This window comes from Rosa rugosa, chromosome 7 (assembly GCF_958449725.1).
Source record: "Rosa rugosa chromosome 7, drRosRugo1.1, whole genome shotgun sequence".
Lineage (NCBI taxonomy): Eukaryota > Viridiplantae > Streptophyta > Magnoliopsida > Rosales > Rosaceae > Rosa > Rosa rugosa.
The window spans coordinates 23430518-23451209 of record NC_084826.1 but is presented as its reverse complement, the minus strand read 5'-3'; the positions used below and the strand labels follow the sequence as shown (position 1 = coordinate 23451209).

The 20692-nt window shown below is 40.0% G+C and overlaps 1 protein-coding gene, 1 long non-coding RNA gene and 1 pseudogene across 4 annotated transcripts; 2 read left to right on the top strand and 1 right to left on the bottom strand.

Moving 5' to 3' along the window:
- Positions 1-1554: 1554 nt before the first annotated feature.
- Positions 1555-3622, top strand: LOC133723629 (uncharacterized). 3 transcript variants are annotated; one of them, XR_009853155.1, is made up of 4 exons: positions 1555-1860; positions 2453-2675; positions 2783-2941; positions 3406-3622. It is a non-coding gene; the product is annotated as an uncharacterized LOC133723629 (long non-coding RNA). The 3 variants fall into 3 exon arrangements; XR_009853156.1 differs by having other exon boundaries at positions 1556-1664; positions 1708-1860; positions 2783-3622; XR_009853154.1 differs by having other exon boundaries at positions 1556-1860; positions 2783-3622.
- Positions 3623-4280: 658 nt separating this feature from the next.
- On the bottom strand, positions 4281-6907 carry LOC133723078 (ribosome-recycling factor, chloroplastic-like; annotated as a pseudogene).
- An 11688-nt stretch (positions 6908-18595) lies between these two features.
- LOC133723076 (uncharacterized) lies at positions 18596-20180 on the top strand. The gene is made up of 5 exons (XM_062149907.1): positions 18596-18614; positions 18756-18802; positions 19015-19128; positions 19246-19524; positions 19634-20180. The coding sequence occupies exons 1-5, from the start codon at positions 18596-18598 to the stop codon at positions 20108-20110; spliced, it is 936 nt and encodes a 311-aa protein (XP_062005891.1). The 3' UTR covers positions 20111-20180.
- Positions 20181-20692: the final 512 nt, after the last annotated feature.

Below are 20692 nucleotides of genomic sequence, written 5' to 3'. Positions count from 1 at the left end.
ACGGGTGTGGCGTGGAAGGTAACGGAAATGCATGATGCCCATTATTAGTTTTAGGCTTGTTGGTAATTTCAGACTTGGGGATCGAAATTCAAGCCCAACAGCCCAATTCTAATTATGGGCAAGTAAAGAAGAAAGAACCCAAAAACCTTTAAATTACAACAATGTACACTCCTCTTTACCCAACGTGTAATTATTTTCCTTAAAACTACACATTTCAAGTACTGTATCACATTCTTCCACACAAAGTCAATTCTCTACCTTTGACTTCCCTTTTTCCAGCAGCAAATCTTGGAACCACTATTATGGGGATCACAGCAGCGGGAATCCTGGAATCACAGCAACAGGATTCCTGGGATTACAACAGTAAGATTCCTGGGAACAGCAGCAGACCTAAGCCACCACCACCCTATAAATCGATGGTTATAGCTGCTGTGATGGGGGGCACAAGCTAACTACAAAACAGCCTAAGCAACTCTCCCATTAGAATGACAAAAACCTTTCCCAAACCCAGAAACTCCTTTACCTCCATGTATATTCAAACTTATCATGCTTGATTGTATAAAGATCTTCTCTGCCGTGCTTCTTCTCTCCCAAATCCATCATTAGTCCTCTACCATCCCAAACCCATATCCTTTATACCTAATACTTTAACCAATCTACCAATCACCGTCGGAATCTCTTCTTCTGAAACTCATGCTTTTCTAGCTCCCACGCCACGCACATCTTGCCAAGTCTTTACTAAAGTTGCACACTAATTCACTGCTGTGAACATGGAGAAGAGCTGCCGGGAGTAACACAACAGCAAGCTTCCTAGGATTTTCTGGTCCTTCGAAGTTTACTGGGCCTAGTCTTCGCTAACTCATATAAAGGGGATAAGATTTTGGGGTCGTCTATGGTAATTTCACTGTTGTACAACCCTGATCAAAAGTGTCTCTACACTAGTATTGTCTTCCATATTCATTAGTTATAAAGAAATGTATACCTTCTAAAACCTACATTGATGATGAAGAACAAATTTAGTAAACTGATGTTGGATAAAATGATTGAAATATCTTACACTTGTGGTAAGAACATTAGTCATTTTCGTCTTTATGTAGTCAACCGCAATAACCATAATATTCTTAATTCCTTATAACCAAAACACTCGTACCGATGGTGCTGCAAATCTTGTCATAGACAAGGTGTACGCTTTTGCTTTTGTACGTGGAATCGATATATGTCTACTTGTATAGAAAAATTGAAGTAGAAGATTCATTGTGGCTGCATGGTATAAAACGAAAATTCATTCTAATTTGATTTTAAATGAAATTTTGGTATAAAACGAATAACACGTTCCCAACAATAAATTCATAAAATGCTCATATTATTGCCGTTACAAGCCTAGTATAGTGTGCAAAGAAAATAACTATATCTTTTAACTCATCATCAATTTCCATATAGCTCTAAAAGGATACTCCAAATAAAATTCCCGCCCATCATGGCGGCAAAATTTTCAGCTCAACTTAAAATTCCCGCCCTCTTTACTATCATATTTCCCCTCATCGATTCAATGATAATAATAGCTTCCTCTATTGCTTAATTACTCTCTCTCTCTGTTCTTCCCGTCCTGCTTATCGAAGGAGCCGCAATCCAAAGTCTGAGCAAAGCAAATTCGCTCAGCACGAGTGGGTGATCCTTCTCTCCATTTCAATTTGGGGTTTCTTTTAGATATGAGGATAAACACGCACCAAGTATTCAAGAGGCGAGCCCATCACCTGCGGTCGTATTAGTAGTCATCGTAATCGACAGTGGTGGAGGAGTCAGAGTCATTGGGATGCAGAGCAAGGTCCAGAGGCAAAAAGCGAGGCGACCCAATTCCAGGTATACGCAGACACTTTCGGTTTCACTTTGTCATTTGTGTTTTTCCAGTTCTCCCTTTTCTTCTTCTTCATCGTGAGAGAGAATCTAACCTGGTCTACATTCTGTTCTGGCCGGACCGATCCTATCCCGGTCGAACTCCTCCTCGATCATCAAACTGCTGCTTTAAGTTTGCATCTGATGCAGTCCGTCCTTTTTCTAATATTAAAATTTTAATCTAGATCCGTATTGATTTGTGTATTTGTGTTTAATTTTTATTCAATTTTTGTTGAAATTCTGTTTTTTTTTTTAATCCATTTTAGTCTTCGTGATTAGTGGAATCAGAAGGATTAGTCCTTTAATGTTTAAGCTAATCTAGTTGATGGTGGTTTGCCTTATGAGCATTGCTTACCTGGGATTGTGGTTTGAGGTTATTGGTTCAGCTAGACCTTGGTGTACGATCTTGATGTGCTGTTGGCTTTTTTGCTAAATATAGCTGGTTCGACCGAAAGTGCTGATTGTTAGTTTGTGTCTAGAATTGTAGAGGTTGTATGTATTCCAAATTTTGAGTATTGCATATCATTTACTCTCTTGAAATGTTCTCTTCTGCCTGCAGTGATTACTTGTTTAAGCTTTGCTGATTGGAGACTCTGGGGTTGGAAAGTCGTGTCTTCCTAGAAGTTGTTGATATTCTGGCCATTTAATCTCTGCAGCATTTTCTTCCTTTATACTGCTGTAGCTTGGCTTGCATAAATGGGAACTCATATGGTATTGTTGGTAGAAGCAAGGGTAGAAGCTCGGGAGGCTGTGCTATAACTAGAGGTTTATAATACATATAGGTATAAGTAGTTGTTGCCTGCTGTTCTTGATTTTAAACTTAGATTATAATACACTGGGAATTTGAGTAGGCTGTTGTTGGCTAAAGTTTGCACTATTTTGCTTTCAGAAGTCGAAGGCAGCAGTGCATGTGAGAGTTCAAGCATGGTTTATTTGCACTATTTTGCTTTCAGAACTCGAAGGCAGCAGTCCATGTGAGAGTTCAAGCACGGTTTATATCAACAAACTGCAGGAGTTGCCTTTGACTATTTGCCACTTAAATAAGAAGGTTGAGTCAAGTAGCACTTGTTCATGTTCTACTATTTCAACTTTGGACTTGGGCAATGGTTTTGTTTTATGATAATTGCTTCTAAAGTATTAATCTCTTTTACTTGGAAACATTGTGTTTTGAACACGTCATCTTCAATGCACCATGCTATATTTAAAGGCACTAGTCTAATGTGCTTTTGATCTACTGCACATACATCATTTGAAGAAGTTATCAACAAAAGAAATATGGTTTCATGAAAGGAACAATGAGTCGGTCGTATCATTCATGTAGTATAAAGATTTTCAGCATGCTTGGGGTAAAGTTAGTCTCTCTTTCCTATTCTCTATGATCAAGATTGCATTGTGATTAGAATACTAGATAAACTCTAATTAAGTTGTGTATGTTTTCTTGGTATATACTTTAATTGATTTATCAATTTCCATATGGATGTTTCATGTCTGACCATTTTTGCTTATGATCAGACTACAAATGGAGAGCGTTGATCCAGCTCAATATGATAACAGACTTTTAATTGACATGAGCAAATGGTTATTATTTTTATGGAGATGTCACATTGTTTTTGTTCTAGAAGAGTAACTTATTTTGTTAGTGACAAAATTGAAAGATGCAATGAGGTCTCATGAAATCTTTTACACTTACCAATTGTAATTTCATCTCTGTTTCATAATTGGAGTTGAATGCGATGATGATTTAATGAAATGTTTCTTTTCCATTTGGTTTGTTGTACTTTAATTTTTTTAACTAAGATGGTTGCATGATTTTCTAATTATCGAGTGTGTACAATAGCCATCAAAGCAAAATGAAATATAGGATTTCATAGCTTCAAACAAGAAAAGAAAATGCAATCAAGCTGTGAAGCAAGTGGGAGCTCTTTTTGCTACTTGGTAACACAATGATGCAAACTGATAAAGCAAAAGCAATGAACCAAGCTGCTGCTGCTGCAATTTCAAAGAGGGAAAACTAATTTACATTTGACAACTACAATCTGTAAAAATGAAATTAATGAAGTGAAACTAAAATTGATTCCAAACATATATACAGTTGTGAAAGAATGTTAACAACCCATAAATTAAGAAATCCAGGCGTTTCTTAAGTAGAAAATGCCATTATAAGAAAAAAGGAGTTCAATTGGAGAGGAATAAAAGTTATCGTCTGCATCTGCTGTTCAATTACTCTGTTGTGAAAGTATTGGAGAGTGAAACCTTCACTTATTTCCCATTAACAGTTGCTTATCTCAATGTCACTCATATTCAACTCTTGAGGGATCAGATAACCTTCATCGCCCCGCTCAACTACAAATTCGACGTCCACGAGTTTTCTTCGATCTAAGGATTCTTCAAATTGGGTAAACGGAGATGAACACAAGATATACTGGTGTTCCACTGCCGCGCACACCCATAACACGCTGGAAGTCACCCCCATTGATCCATAAAGACCTCCCATGAATCTTAATGGAGCAGCTTTCCACGTCAAAGTTGTCGACAAGCATTTGACATTTCTCACGGTTAAGCTTGCTGCACCCTCGTCTCTGCAATGGGCCAAATCCCATTTCATTAATTGCAATTGTCTTTGCATTTGACAAACCAAAAACTGTTTCTTTGAAATTTTTCGGATTGCAGCCGGTTCTTATAGCCAGCCTACCCTGTTCTGCCACATTATGGGAACTTTCACCCTTCACACCAACACTCACTATAAACTTAGACAACATGGTTGATTATTATGCAACATGACAAATTAGAATATTTTGGTACCTTCAATGTATCAGAAATTTGCAGAATTGAGCATCTTGATTATAACAGTTGTCATTGTATTACCAAGAATGAATCTATGATGTTTAATTCGGATTCCACATAACTTGTATCAAGGATATAACTTTCCAATGAATGAGCACATTAAAGGAAGATCATAGATGAGAAAATACCTTCCGTCCATCATTATTTGGAGTCCATGCCAAGATCAGGGGCAACTATGGCCTTCTCAATAGACTTTAAGCTGAAAAAAGGGGATATGCCTATCAGATAGAAAGATAACTAAAAAATCCAGTTAGTGCCAAATACACTCCCGCAATAGAAGACACCATCTCCTGACAGCTCAGAACATTAAGGTCACTGGAAACGTCTTTGTTTAATTGTTGTTCTCGAATGCACTTACAGCAGTAGTGAGAAAATTTTAAACCCATCCTTATCAGTGAAATATGTTGCCAAATAGCTAGCTACCTAGCTAGTGTTACGTTGTGCCTTCCCTCCTTTCATGTTGGAAGATTAAGTAAATAAGTAGTTACTAGCATAGCAGATGTGTATTATATGAGTGTGAAATCAACATGATGCACTGATCTTCTACTTTCCGTACTAGATTAATGCCTTTAGCTTATGAAATACCTGGATTTGTCGTATGGCGAAATCAATAGGGAAGTTCCATCAGGAGAACTAATTTGAGCAAGGCTCTTCAAGCCAACTGGACTTCCATAATAGTCAACCTAGAAAAGTATACCTCTTTTAAGAAAAAATAAAAGGTCGAAATTGAATGAACTATGAAAGGGGCTAGACAAACCCTAAATTAATTCTTACCTCAATCTTGCCCAGCATGGCTGGGCTTGCCCTCCCTGTCCTAATAGAATTGAAATTGGATCGTGTTTCAATAGTCTTTTCCATCCTGCCTTTCTGAAATATAACAGACATTTTTCAACACAAATGAGCTCTTCCTGACACCATCAGAAAAACTCAAAGAGCCTTAAATACAGTTTACCCAAGCACACACACTACATGTTATTATCCGAGACCATATAGAAAAACTTACAGCATCTTTTTTGATCACAGACTTCTCCACTCCTATTTCTTCAATAGTAGCAACCCTTACAGTTCCAGCTCTGGATATTTCATCAAAATAAATATCAGAAAGCGAATCAGTCTACACACAACCACTGACTTGGAGAAATTCCATTAACTATAGTGGCAACTCTACACACCCCAAGTCCCCATTGCATTTCAGACATAGAATCATCTTACATGGCTGTCACATGCTAAACCAACATATGCATTTATAACCCAATTTCAAGTCCATTACAACATCAACAACAATTCTGCAACAGCCGAGAGTACAATTCCGCGGCAATAATAACTTGCCTCTTTTGCAACAATTGCTCCTTCACGACAATGGGATTGCCAGAAAACTTAGCAACACCACCAGGAGGTGTCACATAACTAGCAGCTGAGCTCCACGAGCACATATTAACAGCACTGGGCTGGCATTTCTTCTAAACCCGTGCACCGCCATAAGAATCTGTGAAAAAAAAATGAAAATGTACAGCATTTAGTATCTGAAACAACAACACCCACCAATCCAAAACGAAGCCACAAAACGATTACAACACTGAACTCCAAAAGGGTCCCACCGAGATTGAACCAATAGCATAAAAATCGTAACTTTCTAGTATAAGAATGCAATAAATCTACAAAATGGGTAATGGGTTATGTACCTCGAATGGAGAGGAGGGCTTTGGGAGGGTTTAGCTTCGGTTGGAGGATGGATCGTGCAGGAGAGAAATGGGTCGCCATGAAAGGCGAAGACTTGCGCTATTCTGAGTGGATACTTAAGTAGTGAGCGACATAAATGATCGAAACAACCAATTTCGAATTAAATTGTAAAATTGAATACAAATTAACACCAGGAACTTAGAACCGAGATGCGCGAGAAGTGGAGAGGCGAGGGGCGCCGCTAAGAGCGCTTGAGGAAGCAGGAGCGGGAGAGAGTGTCGAAGGCGAATGACTGTTCTTCTAGGGCAGAGAGGGTCCAGATCGAATTCGAAGGTGTATGGTAAAACTTTGTTTTACTGCGTTCTCAATTTTTGGTCTTCCGCATTTTTCTTGTTCACTAACCCCAATTCACTAACGCCGTTCCTCAACTTTGATATCACGTGCCCAGCACATGCGCCGTGTACATACACGGCCGTGTACTGAAGACTCTCCGATTTGTATATTCAAATCAAATGGAGAGAAAATCTATTCAGATTCAAATCAGTATTGGGACTATTACAAAGAGAATCTTTCTTTAAGAATGGACAGTAGATGGCTCCTCTCCTAAGTAACGCCAACCTAGAGCCAAGACAAAGCATCAAAAGAAAGGGAAAGAAATGAAAGAGCACGTACGAGTACCCAAGCCAAGGTCCAAGCCCAATCCTCTTCCTTTCTCCTCCCCTAATTTAACACTGTCAATATGTGACCGGCCCAGTCCAAGTGCTCGTGCGGCAACAACTCGCCGCACCAACTCGCATCACCGAGGTACGATATACAAACACGCTCTATTTTCTAGAAAAATAATATTTTGCTTATCTTCAATCAAGCTTTTTTTTTTTTTTTTTGGAAGGAATCAATTAGGGCAACTCCAACAATCAAGTCTCATTTGAGGGTGCTATCCTCATTTTAGCACCCCCTTGTTACGCTATTCATATAGGACTCAATTCTCATCTCCAACCATGAGGTGTTATATGGCGGTACTATTTTCACTATTCTTAATTAAAATATAATATGCGTATAATGTTTATGAATATTATATCAAAAATATATTAATTTAATTAAATAAGGTAAAAATTTACATTTTGTTGTAGGGAATCAGAAATTGAGAGAAATTCGTTGTGTATTCTCATTGATAATAGGGACCTCTTTATATAGAGGATTACAATGCATAGAATCTCAATCATACAAGGAAAGTAATCTTACATTGAATAGGAATCTAGATCCTTCTAATTTAACCCTATTACCACTAGGTCAAGTAACCTAGAGTTTGGGCCAAACACAAATTAGGGTTTACTTGAACACTCCCCCTTGTGTTGCCCAAACGCGGTGCTTCTCTCGTTGCCTCGTTAAAAACCTTGCCGAGTAACAAAAACCCAGTGGGACAAAAATAACCTCGGTCGAAGGGGAAAAAGAGCACAACACAACCTTCACGTTTTGAGACCATACATGTAGACATCTCCCCCTGATGTCTGCATCTCCCCCTGATGACTGCATCTCCCCCTGATGTCTGCGGTCATGGGAGTTCGGATAACTTCCGCAAACGATGCTACCAACATGTTTCTCGAAAGTGGAATTTAGGCAATGACTTAGTGAGCAAGTCTGCCATACTGACCTCAGATTGAACCTAGTTCACTTTGATCTTGAGGAGAGTCTGTTGTTGCTGATTATCCTTGGTGTTGTCGCTTTTGATGTAGCCTTTGCTTCAAACCAAGCAGCATTATCCTATATGCTCGTAGGCTCATCTGTGGTAGACTTCAAACCACAATTGTTCGAACATGCGTAACTATGGATCCAATCCATATACATTCACGAACCACTTCGTGAAGAGCAATAATCTCTACATTGTTCGAAGATATAGCGACTAGAGTCTGCTCTGTAGATCTCCAAGATATCACGGTCTTTACCCATGGTGAACACTTAACCAGTTTGGGAATGACCTTTGTGTGGGTCAGAGACATACCCAACATCAGCAAAACCTTCCAAAACACATGTCGTTTTGGGATGGGGATAGAGGACGCAGGCCAGTGTTGGCGGCGTTCCTGGTGTGTGATGGGTCTGAATCCATCATCTCTCTGTAGGGATAAAGCATGCCCATATCAGTCGTACATCTAGTATCGAAAGATATCTTTTACACCAATCCAATGGTGTCGCGTTGGCGCAGAGTTATACCTTAGCTAACAAGTTCATGGCAAATGAGATGTCCGGTCTTGTGCATTGAGCTAAGTACAATAATGCGCCTATTGTACTAAGTAAGGCACTCCTGCCTCTATCACATCTTCATCATCATCCTTTGGACGAAGAGGATCCTTTTCAGGATCAAGACTATGGACGATCATGGGGGTGCTTGAAGGTTTGACATTGTCAAAATGCCTAAGCATCTATCGACACGATGCTCAAGTTCCAAACCGAGTCATAATCGTGTTCTCCCAAAATCCTTCATCTCAAACTCGAATTTCAAGTGTTCAGCGGTTTCTCTTAACTCTTTAAGGGCTTCTAATGAAGATCATGTCCAACATGAACCGCGATAGAATCCGAAACTTGTTATGGAAACGCGTGGGCATATCCCTTCCCAATCAAGTAGTCACTTTAGTGAGTGTTTCAACCTTATTGCAAACGCGCTCCGTGGTCTAGAGCCACTTGACTTGGGTAAATGAAGTTCACCATGAACCTTCATGTATATTCTGTATCTAGATCCCCATAGAGATACGTAAGGACCACATTTGTAAGCTGCATGTTCAGTTATTTGGAAACTACCAAACTGACAAGGTAGTGGAGTGCAATGACATCCATTACGAGAGAATACGTCTCATCGTAGTCGATTCCAGGGCGTTTTTGTGAGATGTCTTGCGCCATAAGGCGAGATTGCCATCTCTTTTTCTCATCACGCTTTCTAACGAAGACCCATTAGTCAATAGGTTTTATGTTAGGAGGTGTTGGCATCACTGGCTCGAGAACCTTCCTCTTTGTTAGAGAATCCAACTTAAACCTGGATCGCATCTTTCCATTTAGGCCAAATCTCTCTACGTTGGCATTCATTCATCAACGAAGTGTGGTTCGATATCATCTGACTCAACAAACTCATGCGCAACAAAATGCGCAACTACATCATCAATTATGATGGAGTTTCTATCCCACGTCTCATGTACACTAGTGTAAGTTTCATAGAGCTCTATATTCTCAGGAATAGGTTCTGACGTTGAGGCGTCCCCCAATGATAACCATAATCCGGAAGATTCTCATGAGACGGATTTTGAGTCTTGATGATCAAAGGATTGGAATGTGCCAAAGTATCCTTCGAACGCACGGACCTCCCACGCATCCTAGCTGGGGGCCATGGCCTGTAACTCCAAAGTGCCACTCTCTATGGCGTTGGCGCCATGCCTACCTCTGTGTAGGGTGGCGCTACGTCCTCTCGTAGGGACGTCCATCCTTGCAGGCATGTTTGCAGCATATTTGTGTGATCTCGTCACTTTAACAGGGATCGAGATGAGACATAGTGGGGACAGACTACGACAATTCTTGTCGTTCCTGTTGAACATTCGTGTTCTTATCTCCCCCTAACGACGGGAAGACTGTCTCATCAAAGTGACATCCGCAAATCTAGCGGTAAGGAGATCACCTAGCAAGGGCATTTAAGTGGCAGACGATTGTTGGAATCTCAAATCCAACGTAGTTGCCCATTCGTCTGTAAGGACCCATCATAGAGCGCTGTGGCGGTGCAATTGGCACATAAATGGCACACTCAAATATGCGTAAGTACAAGACTTGTACTCAGTCACTAGCTGTAACGCAGAGGTTCATTGAGTGGCGGTGGGTCGTAGACGAATTAGCATAGCTGCATGCGATATTGCATCACCCAAAACGGATATAAGGAGATTGGTGCGCATTACCAATGTCCGGACTACCATCGTAGTCGTTTCCGCGAGACCATTTGGGTGTGCTCATGGGAATATGATGTCCAACATCAGTCCCAAATGCAATAACCATCGAAAGTCTTCGATGTAAACTCACTAGCATAGTCAAATCCAATTGACTGAATAAGATGATTCGGGGAGTGAACCCGTTGTCATATGATGTGTGCTAGGAGTGTTTCATAAGCAGCATTACAAGTGGACAATGGCACAACACGTGACCAGCGTGTTTGCATGTCAACCAACATCATGAGATATTTAAACGTCTGCAAGTTGGTTGAATCAGTCCAGAGAATCCCTACGGATTCTATGTAAGAACATAATGAGTATTTTCATATCCTTTGCATAGGACGGTCTCAGTCCTAGTTTCCCTAAGGAACGGGCATTGTAAAACGAGCGAGAGGCTTTAGAAGCAACCAATGAGAATTTTGGTTAGGCCTGAGCGTCTGAAACGCTATTTGAAGCAAGTTGGTGATTGCAGCATCACCTAGGGCGCCATCACCATGATGGACGCCATCCATGGCGTCATGGATAGGGACTACGCCAGCCCTAGGCTGGTGGTGGACTGAGGCGGTGCCCTAGGCAGCAGCGTCGGTCACACTTAGTCCAGGAATCAACTTTTGATTCATGCTTCATTTCGCTCGAGAGAAAAGATGTCCATGTGAAGTCTTTAGTAGACGGATCATCATATCATGACCAGGATGACCTATCCTGTCGTGACAAAGCCAGTATGTGTCTAAATCTAAGAGATCTTCTCTCATAACTTTATTGGATTTAATAGCTCAAATAGTGACATAGAGTCCACTAGAGAGACACATAAACTTCTCTAAGATGTGCCTTTGTTCGCAATCATTAGAGGTATTGCAAAAGAACTCATTTTCGTTCTCTACATGCGTTTTCGCATGGAATCCGTTGGCTATTCATAGGTGCGATTTTCCCTAAGAGCGTAGAGAGTTTTTGCGACAGTAATCAAGGTGCCTTTTGGCAAGGGGAACTTGGGCTATTCCATGTCCTTGAATTAATACTGATGGCCCAGCCATCGTAGTCACAAAGTAATATGCTTAGAATCAAAATTGAGTCATAATGAAAAGAACTCGAAATTTTATTCATAAGCCAACGGAGTACATCATTGTCTCTTAACCATTAGGAGAATCTAACCCAAATGCTAGCGAATGCAAAACAAAGTTAGTCGTTTGACTTCTTTCGGTAACTCCAAATAAATATGACCAGATGAGTAGAGAGATGTCGGTGGAGCAAAGCTCGCTTAAGTACCACTTATCTCAAAACCTTCCTAGACATCACACTTACTTTGGGTGAGCCTACTTTGAAGAAAGACCAAACCATTGGCATTTACTACAAAAATATATGGCAATTGCCTATTACATCTCTTGGAAAAATAAAGACTTAAACATAATTGCCGATCTATTGATCACAGCCAGATTTGTAGTCTTCAACCCTTCACTCTAGATCATCTTCTTGATCTTCTTGTTCCACATAGTGAGCTTCTCTTGCTTCACAATATGCTTTGTAGGCGGTGACAAGTTCTTCACGAGCTCTACAAATGTGTGTCCAATGATCAGACACTCCACATCGAGAACATACATCTCTTTGCTCAAACTTCATTGATTGAGGCGCTTTGAAAGCGTCATTTAGATGGCTCTTAGTGTTGGTGGCGCCACCAACATGGCCAGAGGCATTGCCTCCCTCTCTCTTTCCACGTTGATCTCTTCGGTTCCGTGTTCGCTATTTTGGCGATTACCTTCCCAAGTAGAGCGATTATATGGACCATAACGTCCTGAGGTATCCCTAAGGTTAGGGTTTCGCTCATGGCGCGACTATAATTGGATTCCGGAAACACAAGGGTGGACATCCACCTATGAGGAGAAACACAAGGTCGAGTATACCATGCTTGCAAGGAATATAGGAGAAGAAGAAGTCCACCAACCCTTGCCACTTTCAACCTTGGCTTCCAGCTTCTACACCAACCGGAGCCTGGACTCTCATTGTTCGAATATACAAATCTTTGTCCACATGTCTCCATTTGACGAAAGATAGCCCATTCCTGAGCATGATGTTGTCGTATGTGTACTCCCCTGACATGCCACTGACGAAGAGACCAATGGTGACTATCGTTGCAAAGACGGACACTTCGAAGATTTGGCGAACGCGAAGCAACCATCACCACCCAAGGTTGATGAACGCAATTGATCCTCTTATCACCTTTGCTAATGATTATCATCACAGGAGGGTGACGACCTCATTATCATCATTGGAGCACTACCACTAGAATTCAAGCTGGGAAACGTGATCAAACAAACTCGGTAGATTTGATGAATGGTGTAGTCAAGAGATTCACACAAAGATCACGCACGCTACCTAACAAGGAGAATCTCTCTACTAGAAGTCCAGCAGTGGCCCTACCTTTAACGTTCAGGTCGCTAGATTACGACCCATATTGACGCGTGGGGACCTCTGATGCATGTTCAATGACGAGCCACTTCAATTCTCGTGACATTGTGCGACCACCACACAATGAAGTAGTAGCCTTAGATCGAGCTAAGGACCCTCAACGCCTAGCAGCCCTAGAACTGGCCCAATGGGAGAGATCTATGATAGCTTTACAAGTCTCTAGGAAGAGCGAAAAATTTACCGCTAGATGCTTGAAGACAAGACCATTCATTCCACCAAAGACGAAGGACTCAAATCCACTCATGCTAGAAGTCATTTACCGTTGTTGTCATAAGAAGTATCAAGATGCATGATAGGCGACGTCTCGCTATCCACAATCCACTACTCTGATTGACGTTGGTATTCAACAAGCTTGGAGCTCCATCGCCGATCGCCACCATCATACGAAGGTGGGAGAGACTTTAGCTCACAGTTGTAACATGTAGCTAAAGGATGCACACGACCAATGCTTCATCAATGCTGATATGCTTGAACCACGATGCTCGCATGCCACGGAGATTCAATTTACTCTTAAGAACAGACGTGACTTAGCCTCACCCTCTACCTTCATTGGCAACTCAGCATCAACTCAGCATCTACCGCCTGATCATGTTTCAATGCTCGGATAATCTTGAAATTTGGAGTTGCTGGAGCACTGCCGCATGAGTCGAATTCATAGACGGGTTTACGAGTCTTGCATGCTTGGCGACAATACCCATTCACCAATATGGCGAAAAATCAGTGGCTAGGAGAGCCAACCCCAGAAGAAGAAGGAGCTTTCAACCCATCATCTTACTGCCTTTAGACCTGTACTCCTACCAAAGAGGTCTTGACGTGCCAATACTCAGCCCCCAAAGACCTACATTAAGAAAATGGCCACATGGAGACACCGTCCTCAACAGGTCACATTCAAAGGAACAAGCTACGCCTCAAAACGGTACACCCTACTCTAAATTACTTATTTGTCTTATCATAAAGTATGATCACATGCACCCTCTATCCTTTTTAAGAATTTATTTGATATGCCAAGAGTGATGAATCTTCGAGCACCAATAGGAATACGTTAGCCTTGGAGAGCCGAGGGCTCAATTCTATTACGTTTTGATTTTTATATCTTGTATGGCGTTCTATGTATCTACCATATGTGTCTCTATACTAAATTGCATGCTATGAATCATGTTGAGATCAGAATTTGCACAAACAAATTAGCTTGAAAATATATCCACCTATTCAAGAATTCGGCAAAGACCCCCGTGCTAAGCATATGACTACTAAACTCTGGTTACGTCAGCTCATTATTGATGAACCTGTGTCAATGCCCAGACGCGGACCAAGTGGGGTACCAGTTCCAAAAATATATCTATATATATAAACTCCTAGAAGTTTATTGGAACACAAAGGTATAGCTATCTCAATAGAAGTCCATCTAAGATAAAGATAGTAGTAGTTTGTATAATAGACATCCTTGGTATTCCAACACCCCAAGGAATTGAGCAACCAGATGAAAGAGTCTCGCTACCAGAGAACCAATTCACAGAGTGCCCTCAATGTCCAACCCACTTGAGACACCAATGAAAGAGTCTCGCTAGCCGAGAACCAATTCACATAGTGCACTCGAGGTCCAACTCACTTGAGTCACCAGGTGAGAGAGTCTCAATGGCCGACACTCGCAACGAACACTCGAGGTTGGTCGACTCCCAATCACCACCACCAGTTATGAGACTTTTAGACCGAACAATAGTTAGAGGTCTTACACTCCCTTATAAATTAGGTTAATAGGACAATGCACTTAGGTGCTAAATTAGAGCCAATAGTTAAAGCTCAAAGGGAAACAAAAGGAAGTCATTTAACATATCCTCACCTTTGTCAAGGATGTCACCCTTCTTTCTATTGGAGATTAGTCACCAACGACTTCAGTCTCCTATCATGGACCTTCAACATTCAAGGTTATCATCCCTTCTAGTCGAGGATGTCGTCCTCATCCACTCAGGACCTCCGTAGTTCGACCTTCAAACTACCATAGTGATGGCCTATCACATATAGAAACTCACACCTATCCAACAAGGTTAACTTTTTTCACATTCACTCTTGGCCTTTCACTAAGGACCACCTAGTCGAGCTTAATTCACCAAATTCTTCCTCATATTGAGTTCCCTACCCAACATAGGCCTTGGCTGGCCAGGGAACTGGGGGCTTGTTGATGTCATAATTTGGTTCGCCAAATACTTTTGACTTTTCAACCCACTCCACGTAGGACGCGTTGAAATGTCAAAGAGTCCACGATAGGACTCTGACCTTTCAACGCACTTAAACCTTTCGTCGAGAAAGAAAAGATAATCCTAAGACGGAAATAACCACAGCTAGTGAGATGCCTCACTTTGGTACTCCAAGTCTTCAACCTTGGATCTCCACCTCTTAAGTCTTGGACGGTCACCATATGATTGATTCACCAACTTGGATGGCAAGACAAAAGCATATCATGACCTCACTATCAGGGCAACATAATCCAAAGGAATCAAGAGCCTCAACCCCCAAGAACAAGAGTTCGACCTCTAAGCTTAAAACCCTCGACCTCTAAGGATCATGGCCACGAGCTCCAAGGCTAAAGCCTGGACTATCAACTCACTCTCAGACAAAGTCATTGCAATGGGACATAGTTAGCTGAAATCAAGGGCTAACTCTCACCTACTAGGCCAGGTGTCGTGCTCTGATGATGAGTATGGTCTGTGGCATGGCCCAAGAGTGACGTGAAAGGAAGAGACCACAGAATTATGACACCTATCACCAACTCTGTCAGATGGAGTGTCAGGAAGCGGAAATTACGGGCTGACACCCCGATTTTAGGGAAGAATCCATACTTTTCCCTTTCCACCTCAACCACTCTTCTCCTATAAATACCAATCCTTTACAAGCAGAAAGGGACGACTTCAAGTCTCTCTTCTCTCCCAACGCTATGCCAAAATGCATAATCTATTCTCTCTCTCTCTCTCTCTATTGACATGTCAACTTCATTCTTATGTCAAAATGCTCAAGCATCATTCTTTCTTCTCCAATCTCCATAAATGTTCAAACACACCTATCTAACTTAGGCATCGGAGTGTGTTTGGCCGGCCTTAGGCTGGTCCTCCGATAACCTTCCATCACTACTAGAAAACTGATCATTAATTTACGACGCACATTTTACGGCGTGCATTTAATGTGCGCCGTAAATGAGTATCAGTTACGACGCACTTCTATGCGGGCCGTAAATGATGTATGAATTTGTTCTTTTACGGCATGCTTTTGGTGCACGCTGTAAATGTCTTTGTTCATTCACGGCTTGCACAATATGCAGGCCTTAAATGAGTAATTTAGATTCTTTTACGACTTGTTTATGAAACGCTGTAAAAGAGGCCATATACTTTATGATTAGCGCCAAAGTTTTTAGCTTTCCCTCCTTTCAGTTTTCCCAATTCTCCCAATTGCTAACACGATAAGAGAAACATGTTTCTAAAAAAAGAAAAGAAAAAGAACTCAGAAAAGGCGAGAACGGGCGGCGGAAGACGGTTTGCAGAAGATTGCTCAAGAACAACGGTGAATCTAGGGTTTTGTAGAAGGATACTCGATATCGATCCACTGCTAGTTCCAGGTGAACTCTCGGCGAGATTGCACAATTTCAAGAACTCCCACCGCTTATTTCTGGGTATGATTCTTTTTCATGTTCTTCCTAGCGATAATTGGCAATTTTTGTTCTCGTGGCCTTTCTTTTCTATTCCGTCAAATCTCTTGGTTTGATAAGCCTTACAGATCTACTTTCTGTTTTACGAATCTCATCGATATAGATCTGTTTTTCTCCGTTGGGATTGTGATAATTGTACATTCAAATCATAAATTGCTCAGTGGTAATTTTTTTTCTTTCGATTTTTGTGTTCAAATGGGGATTGCAAAAACAAGTATTGGGTTACTATAATCCTTAAGAAATGGAACTTCATGTGGGTTATACAGGGTTTTCATTCTTTTCTCAGTTTCATGTAGTTTCATACTAAGTTCACAGGGGAATTGAAAAGGGAAATTCGATGTAATTTTATTGTTATTTCAGTGTGTACCGTATTATTTGTGAGCATATTGTTTTCGGTTGTCATATTCAAATTATCATGTAGTTTCTGTGATTAGTGCCTTATCTTTCTATTATCGATGCTGCTATTATTTTTTCTTTTATTTTTCTAAACCATTGAGATGATTGTGGGTCTGATGCCTTGATTCCTGATTTGCTATACAGACAAAGAGAACCAAGAAGGCTGGTATTGTCGGGAAGTATGGTGAAGAAGGATTTTCTGTAACTTTGTGTTTGGGGACTGCATATTGTATAGGAGTGGAGCCGAAAGACAGTTTTGTAAATTGTTGCGAAAAGAATCTTGAACCCAGAATAAGATTCTCTATTTCATATCACTTGTGTTCAAGACTCGAAGCATATCGTGTCAGGCCGACAACAACAACAACAAGAGTGACCTGCATCCGCTGCTTTGGTAAGTCCCTCTTCCAATTTAATTCTCCAACGCTTAATTATATGGTTGAATCTGTATGAATATGTGGTGATTTATTTTGTATGGGAACAAAATTGTGTAACTGTATGAAAATTTGGTTGTGTAAGCTTCAGTTTTGTTTTTGGTTGTGATAATTTGTGATATTTTGATTAGATGTGTCATGTATGAGGCTGAAGTTTGGGGATTTGGGTAGCAATTTGGGGTTTCTTTGCTAATTGGAGATGGCTAAGCTTTTATCTGATGATTGCATGTCTTTAGATTGACAGAGAAACTAGGGCTATTGAAGTTCTTGTTATTACTAAGTTTTGGTATGTTTGGATTTCTTGAATGAATTGCTATGTTGCATTTATCTTAAACTAGTCTGAGAAGTGAATATCTGTGTGTGGATATATACACATGCTTTCAAAGGCCAGATTTTGTGCCACCAGGTTGTTATAAGCTTGTCTTTCTTTCGAAATACTCATTTGGCAACAGGTCACCTATTTGGCAGGTAGCTCTTTTATTTTCTGAGAAAGCTGTCGATCTGTTAACATTGAGCCATGTGTTTCCCTACTTACTTATATCCAAATGTCGTGAAATTTTGATATGTTTTGTCCTGCTAGTTAACAAAGGATCTGGAAAGTTTCATCTTATTTCAATGTGTGCTGAATTTTCGGTGATTTTTCTTTTATGTCTGGTCTGTTTTTGGCAAAGTTCCAGAATTTTTAGTGTACCCTCTGACTTTCTGCTGAGATTTGAACTTCTATTTGAATAATTTAATCTCTGGTTTTTGTATATAGTGAAACTAGACATTCCAATAGTTGTTTCAAAATTGATGGATTGTCAATTGGTCTTAAAATGAATTTTTGGTGGATTTTCTAAGTTGACTTTGCTGCTGCTACATTTTTTTTAAAACCTGACAGTTCAGTCTATTTACATCCATCTTTTCCCTTACTTCTCGAACTCCGATTAGCTTGAAATTTTAGTATGTTGTACATTGATATGTCAGCTTTCATTCTGGAGAATTTCAAGTTCATGTTTGGGGTGTGACACGTGGAGTATATGGATGTCAATTTGGAAAAAAGAATTAGAGTGATTGATACTGAAGCTTGCTAGTACTTTGAATTATTGCGGTGAATCTCACAGTAGATTCCCTTTAGAACCAAACCTTAGACAAAACTGAGTTCATATTTAAAAGCTTTGTATAACTTTTAGAGAAAAATGAAGAAGACGGTACAGAGAGAGAAGACATGTTTTACTAATTTAGAAGTAGAAAATATGGGGGCTATTGTATTTGGTCCTTTAATTGAGAAGTATCAATTAATCAACCATTATTTAAGGTACTAATCTTCTTTCTTTTCCATTTTTCCTTTCCTATCTAGAGAACTAGTCATAGCAATTGGTCAGTTTTTCCAAACCATAGGGAGGATCTAAGCAGGGAAGACATCCAGACTTCAAATAGAGGCAGTGAGGAGACTTTGTACTGTAAGTGACTTTACATTTTTCCTATATGTCTTGTTGTTTTAAATATTAGTGATAGCATTGATGTCTTTAGCACTAGTCCTAGCAATTGCATGTTCTATTTATATCCTTGACCTATAGTGATATTTTCCCTTCCGCTTAATGGCAGCTTCCTTTGTTGAGGCCATAATATCAAAATAACAGTCATAATTAATATGTGCTTCCTTATTCCATAGAAGCAACAAAGTGAAACGCCGGATGCAATATCAAGGCCTGATGTTTGGCTTCGTGCGTATGAAGCAAAGCAAAAGCAAGGGTCAACTGAGGAAGCTGTGGATTCAGAAATAGTGGTAATTAACAAGCATCTATAGTTAAATATTTTTGTTCAATATCTTAGCCTTTGAATTACATAAATCTTCTAGCACTCTATGCTTATATATTTAGTTATGGATTCTTTATATATGTAGAAACAAGTGAAAAAGTACAAGGAAGAAGAAGAAACAGTTTCTGGACCATCTTCTATAAAGAATGATGCTGTTGTGAAAGTACTTGGTCCAGATCCACGAGGACGAGTAAGAGGGTATGGGTTCGGTGCGCTAACTTCAAAAGTTGATGCTCAATCACATGTAAGTAACAAGGTCACAATGTTAGAGAATGCTCTTGCTGCTCAAACACAAGTGGTAGACAACTTGCAAGAGATGATGAGAGGCCTTTGTGCTCGGCTAGACCAAGGAGGAATTAACAATGTAAGTTTTCACTTACATTAGTTGATGCTAATACAGTACATATCTTACCTCTTTTTGATACATTTAGTTAGATTATTGACTGCTTTTTTTTTTTTTTTTTTCACTAAAGGAACACACTAGTGCACAACAATCTGCTACTGAGATTGGAAATAGAAAACGTAAAGAAAATCCATGTGTTAGAAGTACTGGTAGTGATATAGCACAGAGCAAACAGAAAGATGCAAGTGTTAGAAGTTCTTATAATGAGATAGAAAATGGCAGCCCAATTCAGCAAAGTTTTAATGGAAAGAAGCAACTTTCTAGACAAGATAACCCAAAAAAGGTCCAGAAGACAGATTTGGGGAAACAAGTGCAGTTGTTAAGTTGGTTTGCTAAAGAAGTAGTTGTTGCAAGTGCTAGTATTATATCAAAAGATCCACAAGTTGAGGTGCATCATGTGCCTCTTGGCCATGATTGTTGGAAAGTATCGGTGCATGAAGTTTTTCATGATATAGCCTTGTATCGCTCCCCAAGTGAGTTTAGTAAACTTTATGCATCCACAAGAAGTATGATTGCATGGCCTATCAAGTACATCAAAGTGAATTAGGCATTTTGGAGGTAATTGCTTCTATTTGCTTATGATACATTAATTGCTGAATTAGAATTTTAGCTGCATGTGTTTTCCTTGAATGAAAAACAAATATGACAGGCTACATTTCATTGCTCTTTTTGTGTTTGTTTTGGTTATGCAGGTAAAATTGGCATCATGCATGGTATGAAGATGTTTAAAAGGCCATGGATCACTATAGATTTATCTTTTGCAATTAACAAAGACGATTCTAATCTAAGATGCTCTCTGGTAATCTAGAATGTTTTCTATTTTGGCATGCATTGTGATGATAAATTGTTGGTATTAAGTTGTTTCTATACAGTACTGAATTTGCTATTGGCAAATTAATTTACATTTAGTAATTTCATACTTGCAGTTTATTATCTACATTCTTATCTCAAAAGCTTGTGTAGTTTTATTTAGATTTTGAAATGGTATTGCAAAATTTACAGGAAAAAAATTAGGCGCAAATATTACTCGCCACAAATTTTCAAAAACATTTTTGTAAACACGACCACATTTACGGCCTGCTTATTGAGCAATCACGACGTGCTTGCTAGTCAATCACGACATGCTTGC